The 22,427-nt window shown below is 39.9% G+C and overlaps 5 protein-coding genes across 5 annotated transcripts; 4 read left to right on the top strand and 1 right to left on the bottom strand.

Moving 5' to 3' along the window:
* The first annotated feature begins 626 nt into the window (after positions 1-626).
* LOC121179587 (enhancer of split mbeta protein-like) lies at positions 627-1,191 on the top strand. The gene is made up of 2 exons (XM_041034502.1): positions 627-749; positions 859-1,191. Exons 1-2 carry the CDS (start codon positions 627-629, stop codon positions 1,189-1,191), a joined length of 456 nt encoding a protein of 151 aa, XP_040890436.1.
* A 3,466-nt stretch (positions 1,192-4,657) lies between these two features.
* LOC121179563 (enhancer of split mbeta protein-like) lies at positions 4,658-5,223 on the top strand. The gene is made up of 2 exons (XM_041034469.1): positions 4,658-4,780; positions 4,891-5,223. Exons 1-2 carry the CDS (start codon positions 4,658-4,660, stop codon positions 5,221-5,223), a joined length of 456 nt encoding a protein of 151 aa, XP_040890403.1.
* Positions 5,224-10,958: 5,735 nt separating this feature from the next.
* LOC121179559 (transcription factor HES-1-like) lies at positions 10,959-11,606 on the top strand. Its single transcript, XM_041034462.1, has 2 exons — positions 10,959-11,081; positions 11,193-11,606. The coding sequence occupies exons 1-2, from the start codon at positions 10,959-10,961 to the stop codon at positions 11,523-11,525; spliced, it is 456 nt and encodes a 151-aa protein (XP_040890396.1). The 3' UTR covers positions 11,526-11,606.
* Positions 11,607-16,887: 5,281 nt separating this feature from the next.
* LOC121179438 (transcription factor HES-5-like) lies at positions 16,888-17,544 on the bottom strand. The gene is made up of 2 exons (XM_041034302.1): positions 17,422-17,544; positions 16,888-17,310 (listed from the first exon to the last, which is right to left on the bottom strand). Exons 1-2 carry the CDS (start codon positions 17,542-17,544, stop codon positions 16,888-16,890), a joined length of 546 nt encoding a protein of 181 aa, XP_040890236.1.
* Positions 17,545-21,001: 3,457 nt separating this feature from the next.
* LOC121179654 (transcription factor HES-5-like) lies at positions 21,002-21,658 on the top strand. Its single transcript, XM_041034595.1, has 2 exons — positions 21,002-21,124; positions 21,236-21,658. Exons 1-2 carry the CDS (start codon positions 21,002-21,004, stop codon positions 21,656-21,658), a joined length of 546 nt encoding a protein of 181 aa, XP_040890529.1.
* Positions 21,659-22,427: the final 769 nt, after the last annotated feature.

Genomic DNA, 22,427 nt, shown 5'->3' with positions numbered 1-22,427 from the left:
GGACTATCATATACTGTACAATATTGGACAGCAGCATGATATATCAGTTAAATACATCATAGGTATCACAGCCTGTTTAATACTCAGTTGAAGTGACTTTTGAGATACAGTATACTATTTGGAAAAACGAGAGAAAAGGTCTAAATGAAAATTTAATTAAATTATTAAGACAGATTAAAGTGGCATGAATTGTACTTAAGGTTAATGTTTAGACACTAAAGCCGACTTCCACAGCAAAATGAAATTAGTTACATATCAAATGTATTAGTGACCGTTGATATAACTGACTGTCACACTTCCACGTGTGTGATGGGATGATCAGCGTGTGCTCAATCAAAGTCATTGATCCCAGGATCAGGCAGCAGACCTGCTCTCTCTACAGGGTCACCACTTTCCCACATTCACTCAGAACTCTGTGAATCTCTCCATCACGCTGCCTCCCAGTCCTCCACCTGTTCCCCTGAGATCTATCTATTGTCCCTGAGGCACTAACACCATTCAGCATGTTGCTGCTCCACATCCCTTATTGTCTGACCAAGCTCTCTGATTGGTTGAGACTGTGGGAAACTCCTGCCAGACCAAGACCCACACATTCATATGGAGATGTGGGACTATAAATAGGAGGGATGAAGCCAGCACAGATCAGATTCTCTCTACAGAGACCTCTACAGCACAGAGATCCAGACATGGCACCTACAATCACTGCAGCAATGACCAACTCTCAGGACCATCTGACTCTGACCCACAAGGTAAATTGAGACGCAATAAGACTTAAACTTCATTCATAAGAAGTTGTCTGTTCATGCTAATATTTACTCCAGAATAAGTTTATTAATGACTTTGTTCTTCTCTGTGCAGCTCAGAAAGCCTCTGGTGGAGAAGTTACGCAGAGAGCGAATCAACAGCAGCATTGAGCAGCTCAAGTCTCTCCTGGGTCCAGAGTTCCTCAAACAGCAGCCAGACTCCAAGCTGGAGAAAGCAGAGATCCTGGAGATGACAGTTTGCTTCCTGAGACGACTGAAGCAGCAGAATCAGCAGCACAGAAGACTGCTCAACCACTTCAACAAGCTGCAGTCTTCCTCTGATAACAACCTGACAGAGGCTGACTTCTCTCCTCTGAGCTCCACAGTCCACACCAGCATCACCAAAGAGAAGAGTCCAGTCAACAGCGCCCTCTGGAGGCCGTGGTAGACACCTACAGACTCAAGTTGCTACCAGACAAACTGAGATGACCATGTTGGTCAAAGATGAATGGAACTGAATTCTATGAAGTTTAAGGACTTGTTCTTCTGTGTGAACAGAAGTTGTACTTTGTGTGTTCTTCTCTTTGTGGAAGACGACATTTCCTGAGGAAATGACATCAACAATATCTTTCAATTTAAGAGAGAGAACATCTTGTCATGCATGTTGCATGAATCAAATGTGATTGCATCAGCAATTATTATTATACATCACTGTCCTTCATGTATTGACAGTGTATAATGCTATGATAACATTTGTTATCCTTTTATTGGTATTGATCATTGTGATAAAATCTTTAAATGTCCTTTTTTATGGACATAATTTTCACAATGAACTTTACATCACTTTAATCTTTCTGATTATTCAACACTGATCTGTTGTAAGATCCAAATATTCATCTTCTTTTTCTAAAAGTTTTCCTTTGAAGATTTTGTGCTTCACTGTGCATCATGTTTTTGTAAAATATGATGCAATAATGATACTTGTATCTCTCAAACAGTATTGATCATTTTGATCAAACATCTTAACTGTCCTTTTTATGGACACTTTGTCATAATGGACTTTCCATCACTTTATGTGATTATTGAAAACTGATCTGCTTTAAGATCAATATGTTTATTCTTTTACTGTAAAAAGGTTTCTTTACTGTCACAGTTTTCCAGTGACAATATAATTTGTACATGTTATGAATTACCTGAAATTTGGGGTTATTCAGAATGTGACCTGTTGTGAGGTCAGTTTTTACTATATATATTCTTTTATTTGTTCGTTAAATGCAGACATTTAATCCATTTGAGAAAAAAACTCTCAAAGGACATTGAGTACTGTGTCCTCCAATATTGTAAATTGTTTGTCTTTTGTAAAGACAGTTGTTCCCTTACTCTCTCTGAGTACAGTGTCTTGTAGAAATCTACAAGCCCTTGTTGTGATGTATCATCACTTATTTCATACTTTTTGTGGCTCATTGTGCCTTGTTGAATAAACAAACGCTGCCAAATGCAACTGTTGTGTTCTCATGTTATTGTGATTTACAATATGATGATGAAAAAGAGACATTCTACTTTTTTCATTTTCACTTAATTGATAGAAGTCTCAATAATCTTCCCAACCTAAAACTCAGCACACACTAACAGTTCATGCATAACAAACCTGTCTAGTGTAAATCTAAGCACGGTAAACTGTAAAGTGGTTCGATTCATATTTCTGATGAAGAGGGATTATCAATGTTATGTCACTGTTTATTTGGAGTAAGTCATCAAACCAAATGAGAAAATATTTTAAAGACACTGTACCATTATTTTGGTATAACTGCCAATTTCTTGTGTCTTAGTGAAAACGATGTGTTCTCATGTCATTGTGTGTCATTATGATCCTCATTATAGTAATGGAAAAAATATTCTCTAGTTATGTTTTTAATTTAAATTTAATTGATAGAGGTCTCCATCATTGTTCCTACCCTTGATTGAAACGTCAGAGAAAATTCAACACATAGTGATTGTTTATCCATAACAAATGTCTTTATGTGAATCTGAGCACAGTAAATTTTAACATCGAGATTTCTTAATGAAGAGAGATTATCAATGTTATTTCATTCTGTTCATATGGAATAAGTCAAGTCCTCAAACCAAATGACAAAATATACATTTCAAAGACTTTACTTTGGTAGAATTGTCTGTTTCAGGTGTTTTAAAATCAAAAGTATAAATTTGAAAACCTCCCTCTTTAAAGGGCCCACACATTGTCTCTAATGTGATGCATAATACGACACACTTCTATTGTTCCTCCAGTGAAAGGACAGTGTGGGAAACCAGAGGAAACTCACTCACAGAGCCCTGTGGGACAATAGATCCAGACCTTTGGCCTGAAGAGACACAGATTAACAGGGACACTGGCTCTCAAAGGGGGAGTCCCTTGATCTGTGTCAAATCTTATATCCAATTTTAACCTTTTTTAATAGAATTCACTTTTATGAATTTTACATATGTTGCCAATTACTCTAGCTGGGTCTGCGCCAAATCTTTAAAAACGTTTCTGTAAATGAAATGAAAAGGGATTGTGTGGAATTTGTAGTGTGTCTCACATTTGGTTTGTTTCATTTCATAATTACTCAGCATTTGAAGAATTATGACATTTCTACTTTAAACACAAGACACTGGAGCAGAGAACACTGTTCAGTAATTGAACCTGAAAAGGTCCTGCTGGACTCACACACAACCCTTCATTTCTTTTAATGTACAGAGTGTGGGAAAGCTCTGGAGAGCAGAGTTTAGACTAATCAGCATCCTTGACCCCACCAGCAGCCGACCATTCTCCAAAGGGATTTGGCACACGTCAGGAAACAGCTGCCTCAACCTCCACCCTCATGTAAAGAGCTGAAATTTTTAGCCAGCGGCTGAAACAAGGGCACAGTTATGATTGGACCATCAAAATGTGTGACAGTGACTGAAAGTTGATTAAATAATCTGCCAAATTCATTGAACTGACACTTTCTGATAAAACTTTCATTGTACTTTTAAACATTGCAAACTGTCAGAGCCAGCCAATGGCGTTCTTTCCCTCCAGATGGCTGGTGATGTCAGGCTCTGTTTCTACTACAACACACGTCCGACATCAGCCACAAAAGCTCCATTCAAAGTCCCTTTGTGGTTCATTGACCGCAGCTCAGGGAGTCAGTGTGGGAAACTGAGAGCAACTTCACTCACACTGACGGCAAGGCACAAGTCACAAGACTGTGCCACATCTGGACAGCAACATGATCACTGTTGTAATTCACATATGTAATTCAGTGACAGGACTATCATATACTGTACAATATTGGACAGCAGCATAATATCAGTTAAATACATCATAGGTATCACAGCTTGTTTAGGACTCAGTCAAAGTGACTTTTGAGATACAGTATACTATTTGGAAAAAAGAGAGAAAAGGTCTAAATTAAAATTTAACTAAATTATTAAGACAGATTAAAGTGGCATGAATTGCACTTAAGGTTAATGTTTAGACACTAAAGCCGACTTCCACAGCAAAATGAAATTAGTTACATATCAAATGTATTAGTGACCGTTGATATAACTGACTGTCACACTTCCACGTGTGTGATGGGATGATCAGCGTGTGCTCAGTCAAAGTCATTGATCCCTGCATCAGGCAGCAGACCTGCTCTCTCTACAGGGTCACCACTTTCCCACATTCACTCAGAACTCTGTGAATCTCCCCATCACGCTGCCTCCCAGTCCTCCACCTGTTCCCCTGAAATCTATCTATTGTCCCTGAGGCACTAACACCATTCAGCATGTTGCTGCTCCACATCCCTTATTGTCTGACCAAGCTCTCTGATTGGTTGAGACTGTGGGAAACTCCTGCCAGACCAAGACCCACACATTCATATGGAGATGTGGGACTATAAATAGGAGGGATGAAGCCAGCACAGATCAGATTCTCTCTACAGAGACCTCTACAGCACAGAGATCCAGACATGGCACCTACAATCACTGCAGCAATGACCAACTCTCAGGACCATCTGACTCTGACCCACAAGGTAAATTGAGACTCAACACTTAAACATCACTTATTGGAAGGTTTCTTTTTTTAATGCCACCACTTCACTCCAGAATAAGTTTATTAATGACTTTGTTCTTCTCTGTGCAGCTCAGAAAGCCTCTGGTGGAGAAGTTACGCAGAGAGCGAATCAACAGCAGCATTGAGCAGCTCAAGTCTCTCCTGGGTCCAGAGTTCCTCAAACAGCAGCCAGACTCCAAGCTGGAGAAAGCAGACATCCTGGAGATGACAGTTTGCTTCCTGACACAGCTGCAGCAGCAGAATCAGCAGCACAGAAGACTGCTCAACCACTTCAACAAGCTGCAGTCTTCCTCTGATAACAACCTGACAGAGGCTGACTTCTCTCCTCTGAGCTCCACAGTCCACACCAGCATCACCAAAGAGAAGAGTCCAGTCAACAGCGCCCTCTGGAGGCCGTGGTAGACACCTACAGACTCAAGTTGCTACCAGTCATACTAAGATGACCATGTTGGTCAAAGATGAATGGAACTGAATTCTATGAAGTTTAAGGACTTGTTCTTCTGTGTGAACAGAAGTTGTACTTTGTGTGTTCTTCTCTTTGTGGAAGACGACATTTCCTGAGGAAATGACATCAACAATATCTTTCAAGTTAAGAGAGAGAACATCTTGTCATGCATGTTGCATGAATCAAATGTGATTGCATCAGCAATTATTATTATACATCACTGTCCTTCATGTATTAACAGTGTATAATGCTATGATAACATTTGTCACCTTTTTTATTGGTATTGATCATTGTGATGAAATCTTTAAATGTCCTGTTTTATGGACATAATTTTCACAATGAACTTTACATCACTTTAATCTTTCTGATTATTCAACACTGATCTGTTGTAAGATCCAAATAATTTTTTTCCCCTAAATGTTACAGTTTTTTTGTGATACAGTTTTTCTTCACTGTGATCGATGTTTTCATAAAACAATAGTGATACTTATAGCTCTTGAATAGTTTTGATCATTTTGATCAAACATCTTAATTGTCCTCTCTATGGACATTTTGTCATAATGGACTTAACATTACTATATGTTATTATTGAAAATTGATCTGTTTTAAGATCAATATGTTTATTCCTTTTGCTGTAAAAGGTTTCTTTAATGTCACACCGTCACAATTTTCTAGTGACAATATTATTTTTCACATTTTTAGAAGTACTGTAAATTGTTTGTCTTTTATAAAGACAGTTGTTCCCTTACTCTCTCTGAGTACAGTGTCTTGTAGAAATCTACAAGCCCTTGTTGTGATGTATCATCACTTATTTTATACTTTTTGTGGCTCATTGTGCCTTGTTGAATAAACAAACACTGCCAGATTGAAATGTTTTGTTTCCATGTCATTTTTTAAAGTAATTATCCGATATATGGTGATGAACAAGGAACTTTCCCTGTCTGTCACTGAATTCTTCTCACGGAAATGATATCCCTTTCAACAGAGTGACTTTGAATTACAAATTTCAAGATCACATGCAGTCATTGGAGTTACTGTAGATCTTTAACCCACCAGTTTATTGAAATTTGAAGTCAATTGAAATTTGATGTGGATCTATTAAGATGTTCAATGAAGTTTGGCCATTCTGTTTATATATATTAGGTCAAGCCATCAAACCAAATTAGAAAAATATCCATTTCAAAAAACCTTTAGTTGCAACACCCTTTTGGGATGACTGACAGTTGTTTTAATGTAAAACGTTTTAAGTTAACCATTTCCCTCTTTAAAGGGCTCACACATTGTCTCTAATGTGAAGTACAATAGGACACACTTTTATTGTTCCACCAGTGAAAGGACAGAGTGTGGGAAACCAGAGGAAACTCACTCACAGAGCCCTGTGGGACAATAGATCCAGACCTTTGCCCTGAAGAGACACAGATTTAAAGGGACTTTGGCTCAGAACAGTGGAACTTCAAACCATTTTTGTGCAAACGGGCATGGTGAAGTTTCAAATAGATTTGTGTTTTGGTTTGTTTTTTTTTTTTTTGGTCAGTTTTTTTGTTTTATTGTTAATCAACAGTATAATGGTAGAAATCCCAACACAAGGCAGCAGAGCCCAACTTTTAGGAATGTTGGATCTGGGCTGACAGGCAGCACCTGACCAACATTAACTGTTAGCTCTCAACCATTAGGACGATTGCTTTGCTGCTGCTTGTGTCTGTCAGCTTTTAAACTCAGCTGAACATCTTCACGTGTTGCACTCTCGTCATCCCTAATATTTGCACAGGTGAGGCACAGAGGCGGTTTTTGGCACGGGCGAACCGGGCAGCCGCCCGTGGGCGGCATCACATGGGGGGCGGCACAACCACGTGAAAAAAAAATCATCTGTGCCGCAAAGCTGTTTTCTATTCGTCGTCCCCACCTCCCAGCATGCACCACCAGCATATGCATCTAGAAACATGGCTGCTGCTGTGTGTCCCACAATACAACATTGCACCGTGGCCGAATGATTTTTATGTAGGCAATAGACTTGACGGAGAGGGAACCTGATCTCATCTTTGTCAAGGAGGAGTCATATGATGATCATCCCATTGGCCAGCAGATTCATTTCACAGATAACAAGAAAAGTACTTTAAAAAAATCCGTGACCGAAGGCCACTGTGAAAAGTGCTTTAAAAAAACCCCCAAAACAAATCATTGAAATCCTGATAGTTTCTGTGATTTAACTGCATTTATTCTTATTTAACACTTGGAATTTCTGAGGACAGCATGCTTTATAGATTTGTTGATGAGCTGCAGCTTCACTCAGGGGACTTAAACAGCTTCCCCATGGTGGCTGACACTCAAACAGAACAATGCACACAGCCAACAATTATGGACAGGTTAATAGGTGATGCAACAATGAGTACTCTGGTTCACAACACATATCCTCCAGGCACTCTCATGCTCCTCTCTCGGGCTGTGCAATGTCCCCTGAGCAGAGCCTGTGCACTCTGTCAGTCAGGGTGCCATTTATACATGCATATGCTGCTGGGGCATACTGAGAGATGGGGATTGCTCCCACATTCTCCATAAAGCCTGACACCACCCTGAGTCAGGGTGCCGTCTATACATGCATATGCTGCTGGGGCATGCTGGGAGATGGGGACGGCTCCCACACTCTCCATAAAGCCAGTCACCACCCTGAGTTACGGTGCCGTCTATACATGCATATGCTGGGAGATGGGGAGTGTGACTGTCATGGAGCTAGATAAATAGTACTTTTCTGTTTGACTGCACCAGATGATAAAGTGGATTAATAATAATAACAATAACAATAATAATAGAAGACCATGTTTGTTATTTTGCTTGGCTGATTGTAACCCTACATAATCTTCACTTATATTTTGTGTTGTGAAACATTGAAATGGTGCTGGTGCATTCATGAGATGTGCTCTACAAATACAGACTGATGTCATTTTCACATGGTACTGGTGCAAATACAGATTATATCATGGTATGTTTTAGGCTTCTTTGGTAAAGAGGTTTATGTGTACGTGGGTAAAGAGGGTGTGCTTGAAGAACAGGGCAGTGGGTGTGCTTGTGTAACTGTTTATTTGTAACTGAGTTTTTAAGAAACAACAGTTTTTCTGCAGTTTTTGGACTCAATCGGTTTCTTCTTTTACAAACTATTTCCCCAGCCTTGGAAAAAAACCCGTTCAGACGGCACAGATGAGGCTGGGGTGTGTGTATGTGTGTGTGTGTGTATTTATATGTAATGAATCTATATGTCTTATCAATATCTAATGTTTTTAGGATTATATATCTATATACCTATCTATATAACTCTTTATCTATATCTAATTTATATATTATATATCAACACTACTAACTCTCAAAACACCCAACAAACGCAACAAACCGACATATTCTGCAAAGAAAAATTCAAATGACCGCCCCTATACAGAGCTATCCGATCTGTGAACACACTCGATCCCGCCACGTGATTCACATGACAAACCGAACCAACCAGGTGATTCGTATGACGTTCGAAGCACTCACCTGCTTCGAACGTCAGTGACCAAACCACACCTAGGCACAGTGGTTCAATACAACTGCCTTATGAGCTACCGCGCATGTGTCGGAGTCTCGGTTGTCAGAGGACCATCACTACGGACGACTCCCACACTATTCCAACCTAATCACCACCTTGAGTCAAGGTGCCGTTTCTACATGCATATGCTGGTGGTGCATGCTGGGAGATGGGGACGACGCCAATTTGCCAATTCCCCACACAGTAATATGACAGACAATAGAAAACAGCTTAGCGGCGCAGATGATTTTTTTTTTCACGTGGTTGTGCCGCCCCCCCATGTGATGCCGCCCCCGGGCGGCTGCCCGGTTCGCCAAAAAACGCCACTGCTGTAGAGAGAACAGATCGGCTGCCTGATGCTGGGATCAATGACTTTGACTGAGCACACGCTGATCATCCCATCACACATGAAGGGGAAAACATTTATGCTGCAGGATCAAAATAAATATGTAAACTAAGAGGATTTTTCCCAGCTAGCTCTTTTACTGAGCCGAAACCTGTAATAGGTAAAATTCTTTTTTTTTTTTTTTTTTTGATAAATAATTTGTTTTGATGTTCAGTTTTGTACAACTTGATGTCTGCTTCTTAAATTTTGCTTCATCAAGAAATTCACCATTAAGCAAAAACAATACCGGTAGATGTGAGAAAACAAAATCACGCCCATTCATGGCATTTAAAATAAACTCAGTTGTCACACTGCTGCCCAGATGTGCCAGAGCCTTTTGACGCGTGCCTTGTAGGCAGTGTGAGTAACAAGCTGAGCTCAGTTTCCCACACTGACTCCACGAGCTGTTGTTAATGAACAACAAGGGACTTATGTGACAGATGCTGGCTGCCTGACATCACCAACAATCTGGAGGGAAACGATCTGATTGGCTGGCACTGACAGTTGGTAAAATTTGAAATTATGGTATTAAAAAAAATGTGATAAAGTATCAACAAAGTGATTTGGCATCTCACACAGTTTCCAGTAATTTTGAACTTCTAGTCCTACTCTTATCTCATTACTGACCATCAACTGGATCGCAATTTCAGCCCTGGGTGCGAGGTTTCCCGGGGGGTGGGTATTTTTTTAATGAAGTGTGCCAAATCCCTTTAGAGAATTTCTTTGCTGCTGGTGGAGTGGATGTCATTCACACTCAGCTCTGCCCCCCAGAGCTTTCCCACTCTCCGTCCATTAGCAGAACATAGACACATGCCTCGACTTTCTTCCAAATAACGCACGTTTCATTCATATTATAAATACAGGCCTATAATTCCTGCACGGTTTCGTTTTTCTGATAATCCTGCTCTCAGGATTGCACTTGCTCTGTCAGTCACTGTGGCTCAAGCAGAGAGGAGCTTTTCAAAGCTAAAGTTGATCAAGTCGTACCTGAGGTCAACCATGTGTCAGGAATGGCTCACTGGCCTTGCTGTCATCAGCATCAATCACTCAATAGGGGAGCAGGTTTCATATGATGACATTATTGATGATTTTGCATCAAGGATGGCCAGACAGGTCAGACGTGTTTTCATTTGTGTGATGAAGCATTTGTGCTATTCAGAATATTTATTCTATGTTTTATTTGTATATTATTATTTTCTTTTCTTTATTATTCTAAAGTAATAAAATTATATTGTTTTTATTTTATATTATTGTTATTATCTGCTGTTGTTATGTGTGTTTGTGTATATTTTTGCCACTTTTATGTGTAGAGAGTATATTTATTTAATTTCTGATAACTTTAATTTCTAAATTGTTTTGGCAGTGTTGGAGTTGGAGATTGTTAGAATATAAATATTGTTAAAACATGGCTGTTTGTGTTAAATGTCTTTTCTTTTTTTGGTGGAGGGTGCTCGGAGGGGGTGTCGCCCAGGGAGTAATTCAATGCTGAACCGCCACTGCTCTACAGGGTCACCACTTTCCCAGATTTACACAGAGCTCTGTGAGTCTATCTCCAACTTCCCCCACCCAGTCCTCCACCTGTTCCCCTGAGATCTAACCATTGTCCCCAGGGCAATATAACACCATTTAGCACATTACTGTTCCACATGCCTTATTGTCTGACCAAGCTCTCTGATTGGCTGAGACTGTGAGAAACTCCTGCCAGACCAAGACCCACACATTCATATGGAGATGTGGGACTATAAATAGGAGGGATGAAGCCAGCACAGATCAGATTCTCTCTACAGAGACCTCCACAGCACAGAGATCCAGACATGGCACCTACAATCACTGCAGCAATGACCAACTCTCAGGACCATCTGACTCTGACCCACAAGGTAAATTGAGAATCAACACTTTTAAACATCACTTATTAGAAGGTTTCTTTTTTAATGCCACCACTATACTGCAGAATAAGTTTATTAATGACTTTGTTCTTCTCTGTGCAGCTCAGAAAGCCTCTGGTGGAGAAGTTACGCAGAGAGCGAATCAACAGCAGCATTGAGCAGCTCAAGTCTCTCCTGGGTCCAGAGTTCCTCAAACAGCAGCCAGACTCCAAGCTGGAGAAAGCAGACATCCTGGAGATGACAGTTTGCTTCCTGACACAGCTGCAGCAGCAGAATCAGCAGCACAGAAGACTGCTCAACCACTTCAACAAGCTGCAGTCTTCCTCTGATAACAACCTGACAGAGGCTGACTTCTCTCCTCTGAGCTCCACAGTCCACACCAGCATCACCAAAGAGAAGAGTCCAGTCAACGGCGCCCTCTGGAGGCCGTGGTAGAAACCTACAGATTCAAGTTACTCCCAGTCAAACTGAGATGACCATGTTGGTCAAAGATTAATGGAACTGAATTCTATGAAGTTTAAGGACTTGTTCTTCTGTGTGAACAGAAGTTGTACTTTGTGTGTTTTTGATTTGATTCATACATGTTGCATGAATCAAATACATCACTGCCCTTTGTGTATTAGTAGAAGACACTGCTGTGGTAACATTTTAAAACCTTTTGATTGTTACTGATCATTTTGATCAGAAATTTCAACTTTTCTCTTTGTGTTTTGTCACAACTTAATTTAATCTCTATGATGAGTCAAATTTGATCTGTTGTTTGATCAAAATGTTTATTTTTCTTCGTATCACACTGTCACAACTGTGTCATGTTTTCTTTAATGAACATTATTGTGTTCAGATGTCATTAACCTGCTGTCATTACATTGTAATGATAAGATCTGATCTGTTTAAAGGTCAGTTTACTGTTTATCTTCTTTTTTGAAGAACAAATTACTGACTATGTTTGAAAATAACATCAGTGAGCAGTTTATATTCCTTCATTCTTTGTCTTTTATAAAGACATTTGTTCCTTTATTCTCCCTGAGTACATTGTGTGTTGTAGAAATCTGCAAATTGTTGTTATGGTGTATCATCATCTATTGTCAGGTTTTCATACTTTATTTGCTCCTCAGAATAAACAAACCGCCATTTGCAAATTGTACTTCTTTTGGTCTCTTACTGATGTTTAAAAATGTTACATTTCATTTTTCTCAGTTCGTCTGCCACTTGATTTTTGATTAAAAGTTAGTCACTGTGGGTGAAATTACATTTACAGTACATTCGCATGTAAAGAATGTTACACTCAGCTCAGTGAAATTACAAGAAACACCTCCTTACCATCCTCATACAGGAAGGCAACGAACTGTTCACAAGACAAACAGCAAAAGACTCAGTAATAATTACAGAACTGTGCACGATCATAGCGTAGTGACACCTCACATAGCGTTATCTGTAGAATCTGCTTTAATTATGGGGCTGGGGGGGTTGGGGCAGTTGGGGACGGGGGACTCATAATCTCTCACCACCCGTAATCTGCGTTCAGTTTGCAGACTTTGAAGGATGTGTTTATTATTTGCACCCTGTGGTAAATTTATGATTTCTGAAATTTGGCTTTATAAATAAAATTTGACTTGACTTTGATTATGCAGGATATTCTACGTGCTGATTGTGTCTGTAGGTGGTTCAGAGTTTATTCATAACTGAGGTCCGTAAATTGTTATGTACTACTGTATATTGTGGCTTGGTCAGATTGTTGATGAACCTTTAAAATTACAATCTGTAGCAGTGGTGACAGAAGTTCAAAGATCCTTCACTTAAGAAGATGGAACAACACTTTATTAAAGCAAAAGTCCTGCATGCAAAAGTAGAGTAAGTAAAAGTAGAGAAGTACTAGCCGATGACTGTACTTCAAGTATTACAAGTAAAAGTACTCATGATGCAGAAAAAGTACTTAACCTGTGAAATAAAGTGCAATACTTCAGTAAATATACCACCTCCTACCACTGTCTGTGAGATTATTGTTTTTCCAAACAGAACAATAATCATTGTTTCTAAATTCTTTGTACCTTTACTTGCACATGAATGTATGTGCTTTGAGACAATGACCTGTTATCTTGTTTTCTTGTCTGTAATAAATGTCTTTTTTTTTTTTATCATAATCATGAGTGAGCACAGCAAGATAACTGGAAACTGATGTGTAACCGGGTTCAGGTGGGATTACTCTCCTGCTTATCTCCTCTCCATCTGTCTATCTGCTGTCTGTGCAGGGGCTCAGGTTTCCCAGTTCCCCTCCTCTGAGCCCCCGCAGCTCCATGCACAGGGCTGAACGTGCCCCGGTCACACGCCCTCCTCTCTCTCTCTGGTGCTGGGAGCCACAGCGACACACGGCTTCCCACACTTCTGTATGCACCCCGCTCAGCCGACCACACAATAGAAGTGTGTCTGCTCTCACAAAGCCTCAGGACCGTTCTCAGGCAGGGAAAAGACAGAAGGCCACTTCACAGATAAACCATCTGGTTTGGCTGTAACTCACTGCTGAGACACACAGAATGAGGAAATATATCTTTAAAACATTATTCCCATAACTTTTATGCTTTATCTACTATGCTTTCTGTCATATAAAATTTGAGGCATTTTATTTTTTAATTTACAGATCTAAAGTTTTGTTGTGAAGTGCATTAAATATTAACAATGATAAGATATCCATTTATCTTAAGAATCCTTTTTAAAACACTTGGCTTGTGCTATGTATATAATTTCCTGAGTATTTGCTGATGCGGTTGAGACATTACCATGTTGTCTAGTGTGAATGGTCATGTAGTATTTTGTTTTATTTTCATTTCACTTTCCTAATATAGTGATGTTTAAGTGTCTATGTCAAATCACACACATCTAAACATCACAGAAGGAGAAAAATTTTTTTCCCGTGTCCACTTCAGGAAAAACATTTTCCCAGTGACCTCGTTGATGTGTGGCACACAGATAAAGCATCCCACCTGTTCTGTGTGACAGCCATTAAATTCAGTCCATTGTCCAATGCTCTGAGGCTCCTGATTGGCTGAACACCGGAGAGAGCGCAGTATGAGCAGCATAAATGCCGGGCAGAGACGCAGATGTCAACAGAGACATTCTCGGAACCTTCGCAAGCAACTCCTGAACCAACCACCACAAGAAACGAACTCTGAAATGGCTCTCTATGCGGACCTCGCTCTTCAGGACAGCATGAAGGAGCAGCTCTTTAGGTAAGCCAAAGATGCATTTCTTTTCATGGACCAAACCAAATCAGCAAAAATTTGCCCCTGGTTGTTTTTTTTATCTCATGATGAGCATGTTAATAAAAGTCATGACTTTTTTTTCTCTCAGGTACAAACTCCACATGTTGGAGAGGAAATGCTGCACCGGAGTGGAGAAGCTGAAGGCTCTGATCGGAGAGCACCTGCACAGCGGGATCCCTGTTTCAGACATCCTGGAGAAAACAAAGTCCTTCCTCACCCTGAGAAAAGCTCTGCTGTCACACCAAGGCTACTCCAAATATTCAAGGGACATTTTACGTCTGTTTCCTGATGCAGATGAAGACGTGGCTCCACTGTGCTTTTGAGGAGACCAACGAATGGACTACAGAAAATCACAGAACCTGCGTTAAAACTCCACTGTTTCTTGAACTGTGAATGCCACCTGCATCTCTGTATGTTGAAATTCTGACGATTGCAGAGAAATGCATTATTTGCATCATGTCAAGAGGAGATGCAAAGACTGACATGACTTATTAGCCTTATTCAGGCATTTTACAGAAGAAATTTCCACCTCACATGATGTTGATTCAGTCTAATTCAGTCTAACTTCAGCCACTGGCAGAAGAAGAAAACTGGACTCAGCGTTAAGGGTGAAACGGTTACTGACTAAACAGGACTGCTAAAATATGTTGTGCTGCTATTTGTGGGATTTATGATGCTGGTGGTTGTAGTTTTTCATTGACCAAGACCACAGAAGATAAATCCAGCCTGTTATCTATGCAGGAATTATTTGCTGGGGTTTAAATATAGGACCAAAAGGTTTTTATGGATTTTATTTTACCTTCGAATTTTTTACTGCTTAGCTTCAGTAAAATCTGCTTAACATTTTAAGCCAAACAACAATGTTAACCTATTCTCCCTGTGAAAATGCTGTACAGGGTAATATGGTATGATTACAGTTTGGAAATTGCCTTGCTTCAAGGTATAATGTATCATATTCTTAAACACCAACCTTTCTTATGAAAAGGGATTTGTTATTATTTTGTGTATGCCATGTATGCATGTTTTGTTTTATTCATCAATTTTATTTCTATTCATCCAAAGTGGATTCCAATTTGTGTTGGTGTTTTTGCAGATTTCAAGAAAAATAAAAATTTAAAAGATGCAAGTCTTCTCATGTCACCTCATTTAAATCTATTCCGGGGAATAACATCTTTAAACATAATCATTCTCTAGCAAATGTTTTAAAAATGAATTCAGCACTTTTCAGTTATATTCTGTATTGGGGGCGGGGGGGGTTATCATAGTTCAAATTCTTCAGTTTAAACACACTGAACAGCACTATAACCTGCTCCATGACACACCCTCTATTAACTGGCACCACCGCGAGTACAGGCAGGTGACAAGTTCAAGAAAAATGTGAGCAAAGTAATACAGAGACAAGTGCAGACGCCCGTGTAAACGGCACAGGGACCCAATGAATGGTTTGATGAGAATGAAAATTATGTAAATCACATTCTATGGCATTTGCAGTCACCACATTTCCACCTAGTTGAACATCTGACAGTCTGACAGCTTTCTATTACCATCATCAAAACACCACACAAGGGAATCTCTTTTATAAGAAGACATAGAGAATCTGTACTGAAGCTGTTCTAAAGGCTTGTGAAGGCCCAGCACCTTATTGAGACACTTTATGTTGGTTTTTCTGTCATGTAACGCCACAATTTGCATTGACTATGGAGATCATTAGGTGTGATCTCAGTCTCACAATCTCACAAAGCCAGCAGCCCTCTGACTGTCTGGTTCACTGACTATCATATGTTTGTGACATCTTTTCAAGACATAGAATGAACCCATGAGTTAGGCTTAGATTTCTGCTTCTGTCAGCCATACATGCTGTTTGTGTCATCCTCCTTTAGGACGTGCATTTTATCAAGATCGGAGCAAACAAAAACGGTGAAAATGAGACAACCAAACAGTTTCTCTTGTTGTTTTTTTTCTGATTGTTTTATTGCGCATCACTTGGCTTGAAGAGATACATTCATTTTGAGACATTTTCCAAAGAACAAGCCCTTCACTGAAGGTATGGGTGCTGCCACTCACAGAGCGATAAAGCAGCATGTTTGTCTTGATGATTTTTGTTCATGCACAAACTTCATCTGCTTAGAATGCAGACAAGATATCGTAGAGGACATTTCAATCAATTGGGTATGTGAATATCACATATAAATCTTAAACATGTTCAACATGAATAACTTTGTCTCCTAAATGGAAAAAAACATGAATATACATCACTGTCAGTGTTACCAACAAAATACTAGTAATAATAGGCATTCCCACTGAGAATAATAATCTCTACTTCACAGAGTAACACTCAAATCAGAATTGTGTCACTAGTTTTGCATTGCAAAATAGTAGCCAACCTGATGTCTGTAAATATCACAGAAACACAGAATATAACCTTTACAAAAGCTAATGAAAATGAGATGACCGCAAGGATGAGTACAAGTACAGGTGCTTGTACAATATTACAGAGTTTCGCTTTTGAACGTCACTTTTGTACAAGTCCCCTTAGGTGTCTACCACGGCCTCCAGACGGCGCTGATGGCTGGACTCTTCTCTTCAGTGATGCTGGTGTGGACTGTGGAGCTCAGAGGAGAGAAGTCAGCCGCTCTCAGGTTGTTGTCAGAAGAAGACTGCAGATTGTTGAAGTGGTTCAGCAGTCTTCTCTGGGACTGGGTCTTCACCTTCTCCTTGGACAGGAAGTGTGCCACCTCTTGGACACACCTGGAGTAGCCTTGATTGACAGCTGCTGAGTCCACAGCTTGTTTCTGCTGCTTCAGTCGTCTCAGGAAGCAAACTGTCATCTCCAGGATGTCTGCTTTCTCCAGCTTGGAGTCTGGCTGCTGTTTGAGGAACTCTGGACCCAGGAGAGACTTGAGCTGCTCAATGCTGCTGTTGATTCGCTCTCTGCGTAACTTCTCCACCAGAGGCTTTCTGAGCTGCACAGAGAAGAACAAAGTCATTAATAAACTTATTCTGCAGTATAGTGGTGGCATTAAAAAAGAAACCTTCTAATAAGTGATGTTTAAATGTTTTGAGTCTCAATTTACCTTGTGGGTCAGAGTCAGATGGTCCTGAGAGTTGGTCATTGCTGCAGTGATTGTAGGTGCCATGTCTGGATCTCTGTGCTGTAGAGGTCTCTGTAGAGAGAATCTGATCTGTGCTGGCTTCATCCCTCCTATTTATAGTCCCACATCTCCATATGAATGTGTGGGTCTTGGTCTGGCAGGAGTTTCTCACAGTCTCAGCCAATCAGAGAGCTCAGTCAGACAATAAGGGATGCAAGACGATGAATGGTGTTATTGCCTCAGGGATAATAGTTAGATCTCAGGGGAACAGGTGGAGGACTAGGGGGGTTGCTCACAGAGCTCTGTGTGAATCTGGGAATGTGGTGACCCTGTAGAGAGAGTAGATCTGCTGCCTGCTGCTGGGATCAATGACTTTGACTGAGCACACGCTGATCATCCCACTACACATGTGGGAGAATGATAATGAAAACATTTTACATTAACATTTTTTGAAACATGCATGTATACTAATTAAACCAAACATATATAGTGTAAGCTTTACACTACTTAACTCATGAAAGGTTTTCTCCTCTGCTTGGTTGTTGTCTGTTTTAAATGGATGATCAGGCAATGTTGCTGAATCTGCAGTTGAGGTGGTACTCATACTAAAGTTTGAGAAGTTAATATCAAACCCTGGATAAAACAGAACTCTTTTAACAGTTTTCAAACACACACCCTTCTCAGCAAGTGGGTGAAAATGGTTTGATCATGTTTCAAATTAAGTTTGATTGCAGATTTTGCAAATAAGCTTGAACTGCAAATTCATTGCAGTTTTGCTGCACCACAGTCAACACCTGATAAATTCAGGACCGGACTCCCTTTTATCTGTCCCATCAAAATAAAATGCCTGGAATGCAGACGAACAATTTGAATCTAAAGGGGGGGAGAAAAAAGAGCTTTTGAATGCTCATTAATCCTTAGCATGACTGCATCCCTTATAGACATTTTACAAAAGCCTGGTAATGACGAGACTTGATGACAGGAATTTCCATTCAGACGCAGTGAGACAAAACTCGTAAACTGACTCCATAATTAATGTGATGTGCAACCAGACACACTTCTTTTGTTCTTGAACGCAGTGAATGGACAGAGTGTGGGAAACCAGAGAAAACTCACTCACAGAGCCCCTGTGGGACAATAGGCAGACAGACAAAGATGTCTGCGAGGGGGGGAGGAATTCTTTACTACTGAATTTTAAATGTTTACATTTTTACTCACTAAAGCTGAAAATAGGTGTATTTATATTATACATTTTATTTTTTTATACATTTTCAAAAATTGAAAATTACACATGTGGGACAGTCTAAGTGTAAAGGTTTATTGCTGACAGAAATTCAACTACATTTCAATAAAATGCAGAAGGATCATTAAATCTGGTTGTTCTATTCAGTTTAAAGTACTTTAACATCTACTTCTTTTTTATTGCTATTATCATTTTAAAATTAATTAATTAAAATATTATCGTCTGAGAAACTATGACAACACTTTACTTCAACCTTCCCATTTAAGATTAATGAGCACTATATCTACCGCGTATGAATGCTTTTAAAATATGGTAAATAAACAGAATAATGGCAGATGTAGCAGATATAAGTGTTTATTAATGTATTTGTTAACAACTATAAATGTTTTTATGGACATTCATGAGTTCATATGCAGATAATGAATGGCAGCATAGTAAAGAACAGTCATAATATAAAATATGTCTATAAATGAGGAGAAGTAGACACTAAACAACGGAAGACTAACAGAAATGTCTTACATCTGACTGATATTATTGTCATAGTGTGCTATAAACCATTTAATAAATGTTTTTACATACCGCTTATATAGTGTTAGGGTTAAAATAGCGTTACTGAAAATATGTAGCTCTAAGCTGAATCTAATTATAAACTCTGCACTCAGATATGTTTAGGTGGTTGGTTGCTACTTTACATCCTCAGTCAAAATATTTGTGTTTGTCTCTCGAGCTCTCTTGTCCTAATTGCGAGTGTCTAAACAACAAACTTTACCCTCAGGGGAGAGCTGGGAGCTGCTTGTGTGGGGATGAATTAGCATTTAACAAGGCACATGTCTATTGTTGAGAGGGAGCTCTGTCAATGGGCAGAGTGTGGGAAAGCTGAGAGAGCAGAGTCACAGTTCAGTGTGATTAGCATCCTCAACACCACCAGCACCTGACTATTCTCCAAAGGGAGTTGGCACACTTCAGAGGAAGATTTTTCTCGCTCTCCTTGTTCTCTTGTCTTTTTTTTCCCCTGAATGTCTTTCACTGTCTGGCGCTCTCTGGTGCCAACTCTTAACTTTTGCCAACTTAATTTCCCCTCTGTTTAACGGGTCATCATTTCAATCTAAGCCTTTTTTTATTTATTGCATTGATGGCTGCCAAACTGTCAGGGCAATGTGGCCCTAACGACAAGGGTTATAAAGACTTTTTGTTTTGCCTAATGTTGTGACACACATATACCTTTATATACATGCCATGTGTTTTAAGAAACCTCTAACTAAATTGACTAACTGACAAGCAAAAATATCAAATGGTGCAGAGGGTGGTCTCCGGATTGAACAGACAAAAGAAAGGGAAGAAATTTTTGTTGGACTAATGGGCTATTTATCAATTATCTGTAACTTTACATTCAAATCCCCTTCACTTTTAGGCTTTAGAAAACACTGTCTAAATATTGTGGTAAATAATAATAATGTTAAGCTCTTTTTAGCACATACCAAAGCACTTAAAAATCCCAGCCCCTGCCTTTCTTTCCATCCAGATGGTTGGTGCTGTCAGAGTCTGTCCCTTTCACAGCACAGGGCCAATAGTCATCAGTGAAGCATTCAAGTTCCTATTGTGCTGCATTGATCACAGTTCACAGGATTCAGTGTGGGAAACCCTGCTTTACCCTTTACTCACTGGAACAACCTGCCACAAGACAGGAGGCTCTGTTTCATCTGGACTACTTTCAGAGGAGTGCGATTCACTTCACCATTCTACCCACATAAAATTTTATAATATGCACCTAGACAATTGTGTTGCATTCAAATACTTTCAGTACCTGATCACAATAATGACACATGCTGGTTTTAACACAGGTGAAATATAGATCTCAAATAAATGTTAAGTTTGCTTATAAAATATGACATTTTATTTCAAATCAATGATCAAAGACTGATAATTGTTTCAACACCACAAATTTAACAATCCTTCTAATGTATGGAGGTGTTCTTAATGCTGTCACTCTCCCACGTGTGTGATGGAATGATCAGCGTGTGCTCAGTCAAAGTCATTGATCCCAGCATCAGGCAGCAGATCTGCTCTCTCTACAGGGTCATCACTTTCCCACATTCACTCAGAGCTCTGTGAATCTCTCCATCACGCCGCCCCCCAGTCCTCCACCTGTTCCCCTGAGATCTAACCATTGTCCCTGAGGCACTAACACCATTCAGCATGTTGCTGCTCCACATGCCTTATTGTCTGACCAAGCTCTCTGATTGGCTGAGACTGTGAGAAACTCCTGCCAGACCAGGACCCACACACTCATATGGAAATGTGGGACTATAAATAGGAGGGATGAAGCCAGCACAGATCAGATTCTCTCTACAGAGACCTCTACAGCACAGAGATCCAGACATGGCACCTACAATCACTGCAGCAATGACCAACTCTCAGGACCATCTGACTCTGACCCACAAGGTAAACTGAGATTCAACACATTTAAACATCACTTATTAGAAGGTTTCTTTTTTAATGCCACCACTATACTGCAGAATAAGTTTATTAATGACTTTGTTCTTCTCTGTGCAGCTCAGAAAGCCTCTGGTGGAGAAGTTACGCAGAGAGCGAATCAACAGCAGCATTGAGCAGCTCAAGTCTCTCCTGGGTCCAGAGTTCCTCAAACAGCAGCCAGACTCCAAGCTGGAGAAAGCAGAGATCCTGGAGATGACAGTTTGCTTCCTGAGACGACTGAAGCAGCAGAATCAAGCTGTGGACTCAGCAGCTGTCAATCAAGGCTACTCCAGGTGTGTCCAAGAGGTGGCACACTTCCTGTCCAAGGAGAAGGTGAAGACCCAGTCCCAGAGAAGACTGCTGAACCACTTCAACAATCTGCAGTCTTCCTCTGATAACAACCTGAGAGCGGCTGACTTCTCTCCTCTGAGCTCCACAGTCCACACCAGCATCACTGAAGAGAAGAGTCCAGTCAACAGCGCCGTCTGGAGGCCGTGGTAGACACCTACAAACTCAAGTTACCAGAAAAACTGAGATGACCATGTTGGTCAAAAGTAATTATCAGACACATAATTGTGAAATTCAACAGAATTGTCTGTGCAAAGTGTTTTTATTTATCTTAAAGTCCTATTGGACTGACATTTTATTTCCTTCAGAAATCAAAGAAAAGTACTGAGAAGTACAACATTATATTCTATGAATAACATATTCTCCTATTGATTTATCACTATGTTAAAAAATGGGCCTCTTGGCCTGTATCATTGTACCTATGGTCTGCTTTGTTAAGATCAGTTCAGTGACAAGAGCTGCTAAATTTTAGCTACTTTCTGGTAGCATTTTCAGTGTGCATCTTTTCTGATGTACTTGTATGTATATTTTTACAGTGTAAAAGATTATTGACCCATGTTGGGCCTTGGAGTCATCTCTTCCGTCATTAACATGTTTTGCTGTGTTAGCAGCATAAATGTGAATCTGAAAGTTATTTTCTCTCCTGTGTAAGAGACGTGGTTTAGTTTGTTTGACTAAATAATCCTGTCTTTTGTAAAGATACTCAAGCTGTTCACTTGACTCTATTTGAGTACATTGTCTTGGACTACAAGTTTTTACTGTGATGTGTCATCACCACTGTTGCCTCTGTGGGGGTACAGAAACACAATGTGACCCATGTATTCCTTTTGAATAAAAATATAAACTGAAACTTGAGCTTTGTTGTGTCAGTCTTTGCACTAAAACAGATCAATAGCAAAGAAAAACCTCATCTGAATCCAGT

This window comes from Toxotes jaculatrix, chromosome 3 (genome assembly GCF_017976425.1).
Source record: "Toxotes jaculatrix isolate fToxJac2 chromosome 3, fToxJac2.pri, whole genome shotgun sequence".
Taxonomy (NCBI): Eukaryota; Metazoa; Chordata; class Actinopteri; family Toxotidae; genus Toxotes; species Toxotes jaculatrix.
The sequence above is the reverse complement of the archived record's forward strand: the minus strand, read 5'-3'. Positions and strand labels throughout refer to the sequence as shown.